The sequence below is a fragment of the Lissotriton vulgaris genome, chromosome 6, assembly GCF_964263255.1.
Source record: "Lissotriton vulgaris chromosome 6, aLisVul1.2, whole genome shotgun sequence".
In the NCBI taxonomy this organism is placed as follows: domain Eukaryota; kingdom Metazoa; phylum Chordata; class Amphibia; order Caudata; family Salamandridae; genus Lissotriton; species Lissotriton vulgaris.
Genome location: NC_141694.1, coordinates 1,360,292,621 through 1,360,310,029, shown reverse-complemented (window position 1 = coordinate 1,360,310,029; position 17,409 = coordinate 1,360,292,621). Strand labels below are relative to the sequence as shown.

Here is a 17,409-nt window from a genome sequence, read left to right as displayed (position 1 = left end):
AGTGAGGTGAAGTGGTCAAATCAGGCCGGTCGGCTTTTCTTGCAGCGCAACGTTTTTTAAGCTGACTGGAACGTCACAGCCGGGAACCTCTCCACGTCACTGGTCCCGCCGTAAGTGCCACTGTCCTTCGCAACACCTTGACGCCTAATGCACGTGGGCCGGTGAGATGTTTGTGCCTGCGATTTTACAATGCGCTGCATACACTCCCACTGACGCGGTGCTTGTCCCTTCTTGCTGCACTGTATTGCTCTTGCTAAAGGTGGGGCCTTGTCTCCACTTGTGTGGGTGTGAACGGAGGTAGGGACGTTCACTCACCGTGCCACAGTTGTCCCTTGCTTGTGTTAGTAGCTGGCCACCACGAGGGCATGGGCTCCACCCCGTTTTGCGCTGCCTCCGCAATCTCTCCGACCGTTGTGTGTTACTGCTCCTGCATGAAGCAGTGGGCTGCAAATTGTGTACACTCCCTTTCCATTACTGTTCGCCCAATCTGTAAAACTCAGCTGTCGATTCACCACTACTGTACCATGTTGTCGGTCGGACTCAGGATTTGACTTATTAGTCAAGTGGAGGCATTCATGTCCGGTAGTTGCGCTGCACCGTTGATATTCGGCACTTCGATCATCCCGCAGTCAGGGGGCCGTTATTCCCAGCGCATTCGCGCCTTTTTCCCCCCGGAGCGCTAGTCCGTGTAAGGCACCTCGACCCTGATACACATATCCTACTCCGAGCCTGGTGGTTTACCCTCGGTGATCAGTGCGCTAACCTCCGTGTCTTCCCCCCGCTGCATCCAACCTCGATCGCAGCCCTCACTGGTCAAGTCATTCACGGTGTATATGGTGTAGATGGGCGCCGCCATTTTGTGCTCCGGTGATCATATCCTCTTAAAGGAGCCACTCGATATTCATCCTGGTGGCCAATCTATGCAATCTGTTGCCGGATTGCGCTCAGGGGGCCGAGGGTCTGCAGCGTCGCAATGTTTTACCAGTCGACCGTAGCGGCATCCGCCATCTTGCCTCCCCGCTCCGGTCACTGCCGATTTTTACCTCTGTTTCTTGGCGAAAGGCAGTGTTATGGACACCTGCAAATGCCGCTTCGGGTGCTAGATGTATTCGCACCTCAGATCCTTCGGTTTTCGGCGATCGGGGGGGACATATTATCAGCCCAGACAGCATTTATCGAGCCGTTCGGCGGAGCTGTGTAATTACCCAGCCATCCCGCTGTGCGCCCCCTAGCGCCCCTCTTCACATGCCCTCTTGAGTTTAGCCTAAGACTGCTTTGTCCATGCTACCCTCCACCTAGGTGACTTACTACTTCGGCGCTTCTTCACTAGGCCCCTCACTTTGCCTTCCACTTAGGCTGGCTCTTCTGTCAGGGGGGATGGTTCTGCCCCCCAATCTCTGATGCATATACCTACATGCTTGGACATTCAGCGGGGACAACTGGGCTTCGTCCAGCTGCCACCAGAAGTAGTTGACGTCATCTTGTCTGCACATCGCCGCTTCACTAGGTCTGCTTATTCCTGCAGATGGGGCAACTTTGTTGGTTTGTGGACAGTGGTGTGGGTCCCTTGCGGGCCAAGTTATTTCAAGCACTGCCATTTGTGCTTTCATTTGCTCAGAGGGGCTGTGCCATTGGCACTGTGAAGAGTTATTTAGCCGTTCTATCTTCTTTCCTCTGTCTGCTGGATCAGCCATCCCTATTTAAATCTCCTGTTGTCATGCTTTTTCTTAAGGACCTTGTAGGAAGGTGGATACCTGACTATGGTTGTCCCCAACTTTTTGCCTAGTGTTTAGCTGGTTTTTGACTTAGTCGGCCTGGGATCCTGCTATTCAGGACCCCAGGCTATCTGCTCTCTCTCTAAAATGGACTCCATGTACTGTAGGTACATACCAAATTGGATATTGGGTCACCCTTGTGAGTCCCTGTATAGTGTACCATAGGTACCCAGGGCATAGGTGCACTCAAGGCCTACCAGGGGCTGCAGCATATATTATGCCACCCCTGGCTGGCCACCTAAATTGACACAACTGGCTGATCACTCAGCTGGGGCAAGGTCTTGTAATCACCCTTTGCTTAGGTATAGTATTCCTATACCTACCTTATATATAGACACATAGTAACATATAAGTCACTCCTATGGCAGGCCTTAACAATCCTGGAGGCAGAGTGCTTGGTTATGTGTGAGATGGTGCTCTAGCATGAGCTGAGCCTGTCTGCAGCTTTCGGAACCATGTCGTTATAGCTGTTCTATGATATTGCTATACCATATACTCTTAAGTGCATTATAATCCTCGCAGTTAATGCTAACTTTGGTTTGGCTTTATCAAAACATGTCGTGTAAGGTGTCATACACTTTAAAATACTACCCCCTCGCCAATTCTGGCGACGGGAGTAGCATTCTACCCTTCTAGAGGGAGAAGACATGTTGAAACTACTGTACCCGGTTAAAGTTAACCAGAGCCACAGCATCACAAAATGGATGCTGCTGCCACAGACACAAGTCTGACCTCCTGCTGATGGAAGTCCTTCCAGTCACGGAGGTTTGGACAATAGGTTTCCTGCTTGGGGAGGTGCGAGCGCCACCCCAGACAGGAGGATGTGCATTGGGACAGGGAGGGCTGAATAGAATCAGACACTGCCTGGAGCACTCAGCTCTGGCGCAAAACTGCACAAAGTAAAGGAGGTGTAACTACCCCCTTCCTGGTCCCACCCATAGGAGGGACCTAGTGACCAAACCAGCCCACATTAGTTGTATTAAGGTAGGAGCTGACCCAGGAGACTTTAGATTAATCCTGGAATCGACTGAAGACGAAACTCTGGACCCTTTTTTTATTTTATTTTATATGCTTATATAGCGCCTGAATAGACCCCCAAAGGGGTATCTCCCCTTCAACATTCAACCAAGCTGAAGACTGAAGAATCTCCCTTGTGGCCAAGGAGTGACCACCCTGGGAAACCAGGCACCATCCAGCAGCTCGATGGCTTGCTTTGTCCCCGTTCCCGCCGGAACCCGAGCACAGAGCCTGACAAGACCTCGCCTCCTGGATCCCTCTGACCCCACTGCAGGACTCCAGCACAGCTGAGCCCCGTGGAAGGCGTCGGACCCGTGGAAGCAGGTAACTTGGAAAGTCTGCAACTTGCTAACAGTGCAGCTCCTGAGGCATCCCCGAAGCTGTGCCCTGGGGACTGAGACACCCCAACACCGAGCTCCACCTGCACCGAAGACCAGCCCTCCACACTCCACGAGATCTGCGTGGGGCCCTTCTGCTTGTGTTCTGCTCGACGCGTTGTCCTGTTGCTGGCCCGTTGGCTAGTAGCCCCTGGCGACTATCCTTTGTGAAAATCCACCACTTTTCTGGTTGCTCCAGACTGGCCCTTGCTTCCCTGCAAAGGTGAAGTACCTCAGACCCTCCTGGTCTGCACCAGAAGCTCCTTCATGGGCTGCCTTTGCTTAGGCTTGTTGGCTCTGATCTTGAAGCCTACCCCTCCATCTGCGAGAACCTTCGTGGGACAGCTCCTCTCCAGCACCTGGTCGTCCTCGATGCCTCACTGTCCGCGTGGCTGCAACTACAAGCTTCACCCCAGAACCTGATTGCTCCTCGACGACGTCTGGTTCCTTCCTGGTTCCACCCTGTCACTGGCTAGTGACCTAGACTCTGTCCCCTCTGCTTTCAGGTCCTCTTCATCCTCGATCCACCCTTGGATCCACCCGAACATCTTCCTCCTGGTCGCCTGCAGCATCTTTCTTCACAGGCTCCATAGACTTCAACGGCGAAACCCGACACATCTTCACACCTATGCACCCGCTTCCTGTGGGTGAGATAACACGAGTACTTCGGTGCTCTCAAGGGTAGTGACTATCCAAGTGTCTAGGTTTTTAGTTTTATCCTTCTAGCTAGACCGGAAGTGTCCTAAATCTTCATTTACTTACCTTTTACGTTCCTATTGACTTTCTGTTGACTCTCGCGTGAGAGTACTGACTCTGCACGCGCCGCCTGTGGGCTTCCTACTCCTAACCTAAGGGTCAGATAGTGTAGCCCCAGCGATGCCCTAGGCCTTCTCCTTTCCCGAGTCGTGGTTCTTATACCACTTACTTAGTATATGGTTTTACGTGCCCCTAGGGCCTAACTGTAAATTGTGCTATTTAAAGTATTTCTAAGTGTAACTTGTTATGTGCTTTTGCCTCTGATCTCATAATGAGTTCGGAGGAGTGTGTTAGTGAATAAATACATATATATTTTATATATATCCTGTGTGGTGTCCTTTCATCTGGTATTCAAGGGGTTACATCTGGTAAAACAGCTGGCTTTACACGCCCTCAAGAGTCTTTTAGCCTAAGACTGTCCACGCTACCTCTAGGATAGCAGTCTAGAAGGTTGACTTTACAACCATCACCATAAGGGTTGTTTGGACTGGTGCAATGTGTTCACTAGAATAGTGAACATCATATACCAGACCAACTTCTCACACGCCTGACCAACGCTTTTCCTCCAACTATCTTTGTGGTTTCTCAGTGGCACTTTAATCTGGTTCTTACCTTTTTGTTGGGGGCTTTTCATAAAATAACTTGTTCTCTCCCAAACTGTTTTCAGAGCACACATTCACAAAGCTCTACAACCTGGACAGGCAGCTCAGACGGAAGAGTATTTCACCCATTCGGTCCTGCAGGACTCTTTAGTCTGCGCCTACTCCACAGACCCTCCACCTAGGTGACTTACTACTTTGGTGTCTATTCGAAGGGTGAGAATTCTGTGGTTAGAAGTATCCATCAGAAGAAGAAGTTACTTCACTTCTGTAGCATTCTTTTTGGTGGATACTCTATGTAACTACAGATTCCACACTACCTTTCACCTCCACATTCTGTGCAGTGGTCTCTTTTTACCATCTAACAATTTCCCAAATTAGATATCCCTTAAATTGTTTTGTGCTCCGCATTAAAGGGCTCCGAAAAAGTAAATCAAGAAATTGACGTTATGCATGGGTGGTGTCTAACTGCAACTCTGCACCATCACTTCTGGGGTGCAACAAGGTCAACACTGAGCCATAGGACACCATCTGGTGCGTTAACGGTTTATGGACTTTTCCTTTTTAGGCTTGAGGCGATCTTGGGAACAGACATAGGCTTTGTTGCAGTGTGAGACTTTGAGGCTTGTCCCAGTGCACTTTGAATTTGCTGGACCGTCTTCGACACTGCAGTGCATAGAGGCTTTTAAAGAGGCCAGGCTGCATGTTTTCAAGACAAGGCCATCACTCTCTGGAGTGCCATTGGATCTCACATAGCCAAAGGGTCACTAGTTGCACTTTGGCTGTTGGGTGCTTCCCCTGTGGTGATTGATCCTGCTTGGCCTCCATCTGGTTCCTTGTTGGAACTAATCTGTAGCTCCTCTTCTGCCATGGGGTCACACCGGTCCCGGCCTCACCAGTGCTGATTCCAACCCAAGCAGGACCTCTGCCAGATCTGATCGTTATGCTAATCTCTGATCTGGAGCAGACATCTACCCACCCCAGATCTATTCCATGCTGTAATATCACCAAGCACAGCCCTCAACTTTAGGAAGTGATCAAGTCAAAGTCAAGTCAAAAGATTTGTATAGCGCGCTACATACCCGGAGGGTCTCAAGGCGCTTGAAGAAGGGTGGGGAGTTACTTGTCGAATATCCACGTTTTGAGTTGCTTTCTGAATGCTAGGTGGTTCTGAGTGAGGCGAAGGTGAGTGGGAAGTGAGTTCCAAGTTTTAGCTGCTAGGTAGGAGAAGGATCTACCTCCCATGGTGGTTTTGTTGATGCGAGGTACAGTGGCAAGGGCTTGGTTGGAGGATCGTAGCTGACGGGAGGGGGTGTAGAAGGATAGTCGTGTGTTGAGGCATTCGGGTCCGATTTCGTAGAGTGCTTTGTGTGCGTGGGTTAGGAGCCGGAAAGTGATCCTCTTATTGACGGGGAGCCAGTGGAGGTTTTTCAGGTGATCAGAAATGTGTTCTTTACGCGGGATGTCTAATATGAGCCTGGCTGAGGCGTTCTGGATGCGTTGTAGTTTTTTATGGAGTTTTGCGGTGGTGCCGGCGTAGAGGGTGTTTCCGTAGTCCAGTCGGCTCGTGACCAGAGCGTGGGTGACTGTTTTTCTAGTTTCGGTAGGGATCCAGCGAAATGTTTTTTTGAGCATGCGAAGAATGTTGAAGCAAGATGAAGAGACGGCGTTAACTTGTCTGTTCATCGAGAGTGAGGAATCCAGGATGACGCCCAGGTTCCGTGCGTGGTCCGTCGGGATGGGTGCTTTTCCAAGGGCCTCTGGCCACCAAGAGTCGTCCCAGGCGGAGGGGGAGGTACCTAAGATGAGGACTTCTGTTTTGTCTGAGTTCAGTTTCAGACGGCTGTGCTTCATCCATTCGGCTACTTCTTTCATTCCTTCGTGTAGGTTGGTTTTGGCCGTGTTAGGGTCTCTGGTGAGTGATAGGATCAGTTGAGTGTCGTCGGCGTAGGAGATGATGTTGAGGTTATGTTGGCGTGCGATGGCCGCGAGGGGGCTCATGTAAACGTTGAAGAGGGTGGGACTGAGTGAGGACCCTTGAAGTACGCCGCAGATGACTTCAGTAGCCTCTGACTTGAATGGTGGAAGGCGGACTCTCTGGGTTCTTCCGGAGAGGAACGAGGTGATCCATTCCAGTGCTTTTCCTTGGATTCCGATGTTTTTGAGGCGCTGTAGAAGGGTGCTATGGCAGACTGTGTCGAAGGCTGCGGAGAGGTCGAGGAGGATGAGGGCGACTGTGTCTCCATTGTCCAGTAGAGTTCGAATGTCGTCTGTTGCTGCGATGAGGGCGGTTTCGGTGCTGTGCTTGGCTCGGAAGCCGGACTGTGAGGAGTCGAGGGATTTGTTGGTTTCGAGGAATGCGGCGAGCTGGTTGTTGACAGCTTTCTCGATGACTTTGGCCGGGAATGGAAGGAGTGAGATAGGGCGATAGTTTTTTAGTTCGGTGGGGTCAGCTGTGGGTTTCTTCAGGAGGGCGCTGAGTTCGGCATGTTTCCAGCTTTCCGGGAAGGTTGCGGAGTTGAGGGAGCAGTTGATGACGTCTCGGAGGTGAGGTGCAATAATGGAGTCTGCTTTGTTAAAGATGTGGTGAGGGCAAGGGTCTGTGGGGGATCCTGAGTGGATAGAGTTCATCAGACGGATGGTGTCCTCAGTGGAGATTGGCTTCCAGTCATTGAGGATGTTCAGGGGGGGTGGGGGTTCTGCAGGGGATTGGGTGGGTTGGTCTCCGGGTTGGTTGTCGAAGCTGTTGTGGATGTCTGCAATTTTGTTGTGGAAGAATGAGGCTAGGGAGTCGCAGAGGGCTTGAGAGGGGGTGATGTCGTTGGAGTTGGCTGAGGGGTTGGTAAATTCCTTGACGATGTTGAATAATTCCTTGCTGTTGTGGGCGTTGTTATCTAGACGGTCCTTGAAGGCTGCTTTCTTGGCATTTCGGATTAGTTGGTGGTGTATGCGGGTGGCGTTTTTGAAGGCGTCCTTGGTGCTGGTGGTTGGGTCTTCCAACCTTTCCCTTGACACCAGTACTGTAAAGTGACTAGTGCCCTGTTTGTCTCAAGGTCAAACCCTGTTCAAGGACTGCACAACATACCACATGACAATGTAGAAGATGAGGCTGCTGACAACTTAGTCCTCCTCCGTGTACTAAGGCTAGAGTGTAAGTGGACCTACACAATGCTAGTGGTTTAAACACTTTTCCTGAGATTGAGTTAGGCACTCTACCAAATCCACCCGCAGATTAAAGTTTCTCCTTCATGGAGATTGTCCATAGGGCAGGTACCGGTCTTGATTTTACAGTTACCTATAGTAGAAAGATATTCTACTGACTGAAAACTCACTGCCTGGACATTCCATGTCGGAAACCCTTACTGCGAATCACCGAGGCTCTAACAGCCACCTCATCCCCAGTGTTTGGTTGGTTGTTCCCCGTTGCTTATTCCCTTCATGGTCCAGAAATCACTGAGACTCTCATGCTGTGGTTCGAGAATGCTCTGCAGATGCTTCTCCCGTATTTCTATTAACTCGGTGATGTCTGTGAGAAGGTGGCCTGATATGCAGTGCTCACTATTCTAGTGAACACTATGTATCAGTCCAACAACCCTTATTGATGATTGGTTGTAAGTCAACCTTATAGACCAGCTATCCTAGTAGCGTGGATACGAGCAGTCTAAGGCTAAAGACTCGAGAGGGCGTGTTAAGCCAGCTGTTATACCACACATATACCCCTTGAATACCAAGTGAAAGGACACCACACAAGTGTTATGAAAATAAACAGTGTATTTATTAAAATCACAACAGCCCTGTACTCTTTATGAGGACAGGGTACTAAGCACAAAACAAAGCTCTTACGAAAATACTTAAGTTAGCACAGTATATAAAAATGCCCGAGGGGCACGGAAAACCATATACTCTGAAAGTGGAATGCAAAATTACTAGCAGGTAAGTACAGTACTAATAGGCTTTGGAATCGCTAGGACTTGACTATAGAATCGTTAGATTACTTCTAGGAGACCCAGGGGACTCGGGTGCAGAGTGTGCACTCTCACGCGTGATGCGGGACAAAGTCTATGGTAGCTAGATTTCACAGAGTTAGTGTTCTCGGGCGAACCCGACCTGGTAGGAGGAAAACGAAAGTGGATTCTGACCCTTGGATAGTGAGGCTATGCTGGGGCACCGAAATGCCGAAGTTACCTAGCCCAGGGGCTGCAGCTGCATATGTCTCAAAAGACGTCGGGAATCCTCCTAGACAGACCAGGAGCCTGGAAGGAAGATGCTGGCAGGCGACCAGTGAAGAGAGTTTGAAGTGATCCAAGCCTGGATCTTGAAGATAGATGACACCTGAAAGCAGAGGGGACCAAGTTCGTGACTACTAGCCAGTAGTCAGGTGGCACCAGGAGGGCACCGGATGGTGGTCACCTCGACTAGGTGAGTGGGTGACACTGTGCTCTGCAGATCTCACGGACCAGGAGGCGTTGTCGGCGACCAGGATGGAGGAGCGAGCTGTCCCACGATGGATGAAGCTGTCGGCGTCGCTGGACCCAGGATTGGGCAACAAAGCCTTGGCAAATTCAAGCCCACGCGGTGGACTCAAAATGGCGTCTGGAGTGGACCAGGAGGGTCCGGGGTGCTCCTCTTTTGGAAGGGAGCAAGGGCCAGTCTGGAGCAACCAGACCAGCAGCAGTGATGTCGTTGGGCGTCGTTCAGAAGGCCACAAGCCTACGGGCTAGTAGCCAAACAACGCGGTGAGCAGCAAAAAGCAGAAGGGCCCCACGCAGATCGTGGAGATGCTGGGAGGCTGGACTTCGGTGCTGGAGCTGCTCAGGGTCGGGGCTTCTCGGACCCCAAAGCACTCACCAGAGGGACACTCGGCGGGCTTGTTGTGAAGAAGTCGTGCAGTCTTGGCGATCGTCGGTCCCTCGAGGTCTCGTCGCACTCACGGTTCTCAGCTTGGCTGTAGAGGTGAGTAGAGGTCAGAGGTGCCAGGGAAGCCGGGTCTCGTCGAGCTGTGTCGTCGGATTCCTGAGGAAGGACTTGCAGCAGACCGCAGTGTTCTTAAGATGGTGCCTGCGGATGCAGGGTGACTACTCCTTAGTCACAAGGGAGAATCTTGAAGAAGAAATCTTGATGTCCTTTCGCAGAAAGTCGTGTCTTGATTCCAAAGATGATCTAATTTGAACAGGGGGCCCGCTCCTATCTTTATACTAAGAAAAGGGGCTGACCCGGTGACTAGGTCCTGCCTATGGGTGGGACTAGGAGGGGGGTGGTTACACCCCTCTCCCATGCCGGACTTCCCCCAGGCCAGGGGCTGGTGTGCCCCTGGAACTGGTTCTGACCGGCCTATGCGCAGTGAGCACCGGGGTGCCACTCAGCAGTCACCTTCCTGTAAAGCCCTGCCTACCCAGGATACACAAAACCCTGTCTGGGATGGTGCTAGCACCGCCCTCGACAGGAAACCCTTTGTCCAGGCTCCCCTCGCTGGAAGGACTCCCAGCTGCAGGGGGTCAGACTCGTGTCTGTGGTGGCAGCATCTATTTTGTGGAGTTGAGGCTTCGTTTAACTTTAACCGGGGTTCACAGTTACATACATGTCGTGTCCCTCTAGAAGGGTGGAATGCTAACCCCGTCGCCAGAATTGGCGAGGGGTTAGTATTCCAATTCGTATGACACCTTACTCGACATGTTTTGATAAAGCAATACCAAAGATAGCATTTAACCGCGAGGATTATAATGCACTTAAGAGTATATGGTATGCGTTATCATGGAACAGCTATTAGGACTTGGTTCCGCAAGCTGCAGACAGGCTCAGCTCATGCCAGAGCACCATCTCACACGATTCCAAGCACTCTGCCTTCAGGATTGTCAAGGCCTGCCATAGGAGTGACTGATAGGAATCTGTGTGTCCATTTTTAGGGTTAGATATAGGTATACTATATCTATAGCAAAGGGTGATTACACGACTTTGCCCCAGCTGTCATGCAGCCAGTTGTGTCAAATTTAGGAGGCCAGCCAGGGGTGGCATAATACATGCTTCAGCCCCTGGCAGCCCTGGTTACACCTATGCCCTGAGTTACAGGGTCTGATAAGGTGGCCCAGTACCAATTGGAAATGTACCTAAGGTACATGGAATCCATTTTACAGAGAGAGCAGTAGGCCTGGGGTCCTGATTGGCAGGGTCCCAGGTCGACTATGTCAAAAACCAGCTAAAACACAGGGCAAAAAGTTGAGGGCAACCATAGTCAGGAGGTACCTTCATACAATGTCAACAGGTGAGACCATTCTGCTTACTTTTTGTGCAGGTGTTTTGTCTCATCTTCCGGGTTAGGACATCTTGACACGCTATGGACATCGTAAACCTGATCTACCATAAATTATTCTTTCCTAGATCAGTGTATGCAGGAGAGCACCTCCAGACCATTTCCTCTGCCTGCCTGCCTACCTTGCATGGATCGGCAAGCCTGATCCAACCCCTTGGGCCACTGGCCTCTGCAAACTCAACTATAGAGACTCACCCTGGTCTTCTGAACCAGAAACATTTGACACAGCCTGTGATAACCAAAGGTCAGCATCTTCATAATCAGTCCGGTCTTTCCTAGAAGCCCTTAGATCTTTGCCCTGTATTCTATGTACTAGCTAACAAATATCTTGTCTCCCTATGAATCAGCCACTTGTCTCTATAAAATGAGCATCACACGTTCCAGCAATATTCAGCAACAAAATCTTTCTTTGACATATAGGACATCAGCATCACATTCCCGAGCACCATACATGCACTAACTGAAATGTTTGTGCAGCAAATGCAGCTTAAGATAATTTCGAGATGTTTTGTCATTTTTGCTGCCTGTTTTAAAAAGGTGCCAGAGAGAATTAGTCTGAAATCTAGTTGAAAAAGTAAGTCAGATCTATTGGCTTTGGCAATGTTGGTTACATGTTTCATTGAACTCAAAATAGTCTGATGTCCTGAGTGTTACCACTCAAATGGCTGAATTAGATGGGCAAGCTAGGCTGCTGTGTAGCACGTTTGATGAACATTTGTAGTGCTTGTCTGATTACCCTGTTTTGTAGGTGCACAATGTGAATGCGCTTGGCAGATGTTATGCTTGTAACTATAATGTTTCAAATTACTTTATTGCAGGAATTTCTTCGAGAGATCTTCAATTTGTTGTTCCTATTGCCAAATTTAAAGGATAAGCTTCAACCAAAATGTAAATCTCACTCTTCCAGAGCTGCAGCCTATGACTTGTTGGTAGAAATGGTAAAAGGTTCTGTGGAAAACTACAGGTTGTTGCACAATTGGGTTATGGCACAACACATGCAGTGTAAGGATAAATCAATTTGTATTTTTGTTCCATATTTTGTTGAAATTAGATGTATTGTAAGGAAACATTGATTCTGTTGAAATTTATTTCAAGGTCTTAAACATGTCCATTCTTTCAGCTTACTTTGAAATGGCTTAGGTGTGTTGAAGTAAAGCTCTGTAAACAAGCAAGAAATGTCATCTGTGTTTCATGCCGTAGCTGGTGAAAGATCAGAAAATCTATGCTTAGAATGCGCACATGACTGAACATTGACTGTAGGATGCGGTTTAGAATATGGTGCACACTCAGGAGTGATGCACCTTGCACTAATCCAGGCAACCCTTATGGTGATTTTAGTGGTGTTTGGGAACCATAGAAAGCTTTCAAAGTGGTAGCTGTGGAGAGCAACCTTCAGTCTTATCTTGAAGGAGTGTAAAGCAGCTTGTTTTACCACATTTAATCGACAGTGCAGATTAGATGAAAAAGAACCACACAGTGTTTTATATAAATTAGTCTATTTATTACACAAAAACAATCACTAACACATTGGCACATCTCCTACCCAGGGATATCAACAATACACACAAGAATACTTCAAAATAATTAGGTAAGTAGCACAAATATACACTGGCCTCTAGGTGGAGACCAAACCATAGACTAAAAAAGTGGAGTTTCAACTGTAAAGCAGAATGAGGCTTGGACCAGAAGACTGAGGAGCTGGGGACACAAGGAACCACCCATGGTAACCACCCAGGAATCCCACAGGGGCAGTGTGCAGAGTGGAACAGAGCAGTGTGCCCAATGGAAGTCAATGGAGAAGTTGCGGTTGCAGTTTTAAGAAGGACCCTTCCCAGAAGACCCTGAAGAAACCCTTTGGAAGAGAGAAGGTTGGAGAGCCACTCCACCTGTGGATGCTCCTGGAAATAGGTTACCTGAATCAGGGAAGCCGGGGGCATAGGGGTGAAGTGACGTTGGAACCTGCCGTAGATGACAATGGAAGACTTTGAATAAGATGCCTCTGGAGAAGCCTTTAAAGGAGTCTGGTGGAATCAGAGGTTGGATTTTTGAAGAGGAGAACCTGCAAGTAGAGGGGACAGAGTGTATGCCACTCGGAGGTGACCAGGAGGCACGGAAGCACAATGTCCACCGATGTCAAGAGGTTCAGGAGTGAAGACTGTGACCTTGTGTTGTCTTTCACAACTGATTCTCACTGACCTGTTATAAACATCCAGCGGGGATGTTGGAAAGTTGCTAGTTTCCCCAGTTCCCGTTCACACTCTCACCTGAGAACAGCAGGTAGGAAGTACTGCTCATTAGAGAGTGTGTTGGGGAAAAGGGGAATTGGAGAAAACAAAAAACAGAAACTACTGGAGATGGATGTTCTGATCTGGTTCGTCTTTGAGAAGGAGAGGATCCATCAAGCTTTCTTGAGTCACCCAGTAGCCTGTATGCACAGAAGGTAGAAATAAGACACAAGACCACCCAATAATCCCACTCACTTATAAGGTGTATTATTAGGTCAGGCGGTACTTACGATCCCCCAACATCCACCTGAGCCCCCAGTAAGAAGTGCCTTTGACATCAACACTGTTCAACTATTAGGAAAACAGTCAAAAAGCAGGAACATAGAAGGCCAGGCAGTTCGTGGCACAACACTATCAAAAATGTACATATTAACTGAAAAAGATCAAATGAGGAATTGATGAAATCAACATGTATCCCTACACACATTTCTCACCACTTATCCGTAGTAGCGGTTCCAGAGCTCCTAGTTATGTCACTAGAACTCTGAATCGTGGCAGGGAAACGGTTTGTGTTGTCAGTCTCAAGATTTTGTGGTTCTAGTTTCCGAACCAAAGGTCATTGAGGGAGGTTCCCTAGGAAGGACACCACGGGTAGGAAATCGCTGCAAGAGTCACCGCACACAGGACATGAAGATCTACCCTAGCTGAGGAGCGCTGTGGCAGCACAAAGCACCGGGAAGAGGACTCCAAACCGACTCTGTCCGAGGGAAGAGCGTAGTCAGAGTCCTCGGGTCCAAAAAGCAGGTTGCGATAATTCCGGTAGCATTCGGGTACCACTTGCGGAGAGTAAGGAGTCCTGACAGCTCATATCCTGTCCCGCAGCGTCAGCTGACTTCCCCCGTGGGAACCCGGAAGTGCTCCGGCGGATGCTGGGGGATGTAGTCCGCTCCATACACGCTTTCCAGTCACACAACAATAAAAAAGGAAGGGGAGAGAATGCCCACAAGTCCGCTGTTGAGCGACCCCTATGCAAGCCATGACACCTTGTTGCTGCAGCTGTGAGGACCAGGTGACGCTGAGGAAGACATGGAACAGTGCACGAGCTGTCCCATGTTGATGTCTGGGTGCAGTGTCTGGTGGGATCGCTGACAAGCCTTGATATCCTGAAATGGTGTGTAGAGCGATAAGATGCAGACGTTGGGACCAGCAAGGTCCAAAGGACTTACCAAGTGCAGGAGAGTTCGAGCAGGCCCCAAGCAAGCTAAGGCAGACCCTTGAGAGGGGACACAGGCCTAATGCACAGCAGGACATTAAGCAGCTCACCGAAGATTGAGGTCCACAGTGCAGAGGATGCAGTGAGGACGCTGAGCTTCGAGGGATGAGGTACTGGAGACAGGAGCCTCTTGTAGCCCGAATATCTCTGGAGTGCAGGGCCAAAAAGCCTTGGCCACCATAAATCGACGTGGTGCACAGGGGATTGGTCTAAGCGGCTCCAACGAGGGATACTGTCCTCAAAATTGCAGACAAGACTGGTCAGGCCTCTAGGAGCGGCAGAACCACCACTGTGTTGCTGGGCCTCAGGAGCAGCTGACCGGTCAGCTTCGTTGCGGTGCCTGCAGATACAGGGGAGTGACTCCTGCACTCCAAGGAAGATTTCTTCAGATGTCCTTGATGCCCACAGGTCTGTTGAAGAACCTGGAAGAAGCACGGAGACAGAGGATGGAGACTTGAAGAACAGTGAGACAAGAATAAGCAGGAGTCTTCCTTGATGCAGCCTCGATTTTTGTCAAAGTCCAGGTGTCCAGGCAGTTGAAGAGTGTCTTAGTTTCCGAGGTAAGTCTTGTCCCACGACAAATCTAAGGACCCACCCACAGGGAAGCCCTTAGGTACCCTAAAGAAACGTCTGTAATGACTCTAGGGTCCCTCCCACAGGAGGAGCTGGACATAGGCGAGGATACTCCCCTGTCCTTTGTCCAGTTTCGCGCCAGAGTGGGAACCAAGGGTTCCTGAACGGGCTCAAACCGTAGTATGCAAGGAGGGCACCAATTGTGCCCTTGAAAGCAGCCTGGTCGCGCTGGAAATCTATTGTTGTACCTTTTCCTGCTCAAGCTTAGTCAGCGGCAAGAGGGCAGAATCGTGTCTATGGTGTGCAGCAGCACTAGCTTGCTGGTAGACCCTGAAAGGCTGTTACCGTGAGTACGGGGGGATCCCCAAGGGAGTCCCAGAGTAAATGGAATCATACTTCCAGCACCGGAATCGGTGTTGGGGTATTATTCAAACGTTTGATACCAAACACGACCAGGTTCGGTGCAGCCATTATATATTTAGATATCTCGTAATGACTAATGTCGACTATATACCTTATAATTGCTAACCGCACTTACAAAGCCAGGACAATTTACTCCGGAGATTGTAGGTGGTGTCCTGCTCAGGCAGGGGCACCCTCACACTAATAACAGAGCACCCTGCCTTCAGGACTGAAAGGCCTGCCATAGGGGTGACCTATAGGTATTAAGTGCAGTTACCTCAGATATAAGGAAACGTATATCTGTCATGAGGGGTGCAAGCACCAACTCACAGAGGCTGCATTAGTAGGTGTTAGAAGGGGCAGTCCCAGAGGCCAGGTTATGTCTACCCGACTCCTCCGTGACCCACCTCTCCCACCAATAATGCCGAGCCTTAAAGAAAGATCCCCACAGGGGGAGACCCCAAGTATCGAATCGTACACACGAGGACCACACCACACTTATGAACAGACACCACACCGTGGGTTTCCGATATCAATTTCTTTATAATCAGGTAAAAGAATTAGCTCTCTTATGTACACACAATCAAGGGATCACCAAAGTCTCAAGGTTTCAGGGAAGGGGTAGCGGGACAGTCTTAGTCTCTTTGGCCAGTACATAGCGTACCCTGCGCACAGCTCTCAATCCTCGAGCCGGGGGTTTACGGAAGATGGTAGTCGCACTGGAGGTCTTACTCACTTGAGGATGATTCAATTCGTGTTGGTAGCGTCGATAGTCCAGCCGGACTAGAGTACTCCTCGAGCCGCGACGAAGTCAGCAGGGCTCGATCCGGAGCTTAGTTCGTGAGGAGCCGCGACCACGTCAGCAGGGCTCAGAATGTTCGGTGCAGATCTTCAGGTTCAAGCTTGAGCCGCGACGAGGTCAGCAGGGCTCTGATGTTCCAGTTCCGAGAATGAGCCGCGACAGCGTCAGCAGGGCTCGTAGAGTTACGAAGTTCAGTTCAGCCGCGATCAGATCAGCAGGGCCGCTAGTTCAGGGGCGGGCCTTGATATAGTCCAGTGTCTCTTTGATGTCCGGACCCTCGTAGGCGGAGGTCCGGCGGTTGGTCCTTTGATCCCTTTGAAAATGCGTCCGGGAATTCCCAGACGCCCAGCAGGTCTGGAGCCAGAATTCGGGGAGGCCAGAGGTGCAATCGAAACTGGCCCCCAGGGGAAGACCAGAGGTGTGACAGAAACCAGTCTCTCAGGGGAGGCCGGAGGTGCCATCGAAACTCCCTGTCTTCTCTCACTAGGGTAGCCCTCACCCTCCCAACGGGGGCTGGCGCGTCTGGAGCCTAAGCTTCGCTGGGGCTGGGGTCATGCTAAGCCCACGGAGTCAGGGACCTCGGGAAGGGAAAATAGCTGCCTGTGGGCCTATGGGGCCTTGCAGGGACTGGGGCGCGCGGGCTGGGAAGGTGGCCGGGGACAGGCCGATGCGGGCCGCTGGCGTTTGGGGGGCATGGGCAGGGTAGTCAGGGGCCTCTAAGTACGGAGCTGGACTAACGGGGGAGCTGAGGCACGGGGGGAACCAGGCCACAAGGCCAGGTCCAACAGTATGCCTGTAGTCATAGTTTAAGTGGACTCCCATGAGTAGCACAATACATGCTGCTGCCCTTGGGAAACCCCTGGTGTACTTATACCCTGGGTAGCTCAGTACCATATACTAGGGATTTATAAGGGTACACCAGTAGCCATTTGTGGAGGTACCAAAGTACTTACCAGAGCCAATTTAGAGGAGAGAGCACATATGGTGGGGTCCTGATTTGCAGAAACCCAGTAAACCAAGTAAAAAACATACTGATACCAGGCAAAAAGTGGGGGTAACCATGAAACCCGACCCTACTATCCCTAAAATATCTGTTAAAAGCATCAGTAAATCTAATTATGCCAAAAGTGGCCAGACTCTGATACAATGAGCAATCATTCATTTTAGTCAGCGTCGTGAGTTCATAAATAATCATGTTACGTCATCTTTTCAGCTGTCTAGAATACTCACATGAGAAAGTGAAAAGAAGCTATTTACAAGCCTGTATAATCAAAGATACCACTAACATCTAATGGATTCCATA

The 17,409-nt window shown here is 50.0% G+C and overlaps 1 protein-coding gene across 2 annotated transcripts in view; it reads left to right on the top strand.

Annotated features, from left to right (window-relative positions):
• Positions 1-17,409, top strand: part of USP34 (ubiquitin specific peptidase 34) — a 2,709,276-nt gene that overhangs the window by 1,237,384 nt on the left and 1,454,483 nt on the right. Inside the window, exon 41 of one of the 2 annotated variants that reach the window (XM_086927486.1) lies at positions 11,650-11,719. In XM_086927486.1, the coding sequence (XP_086783612.1) occupies positions 11,650-11,719 (70 nt within the window). Of the gene's footprint in view, positions 1-11,649; positions 11,834-17,409 lie in introns of both variants that reach the window. The other variant, XM_086927485.1, reaches the window with a different exon arrangement.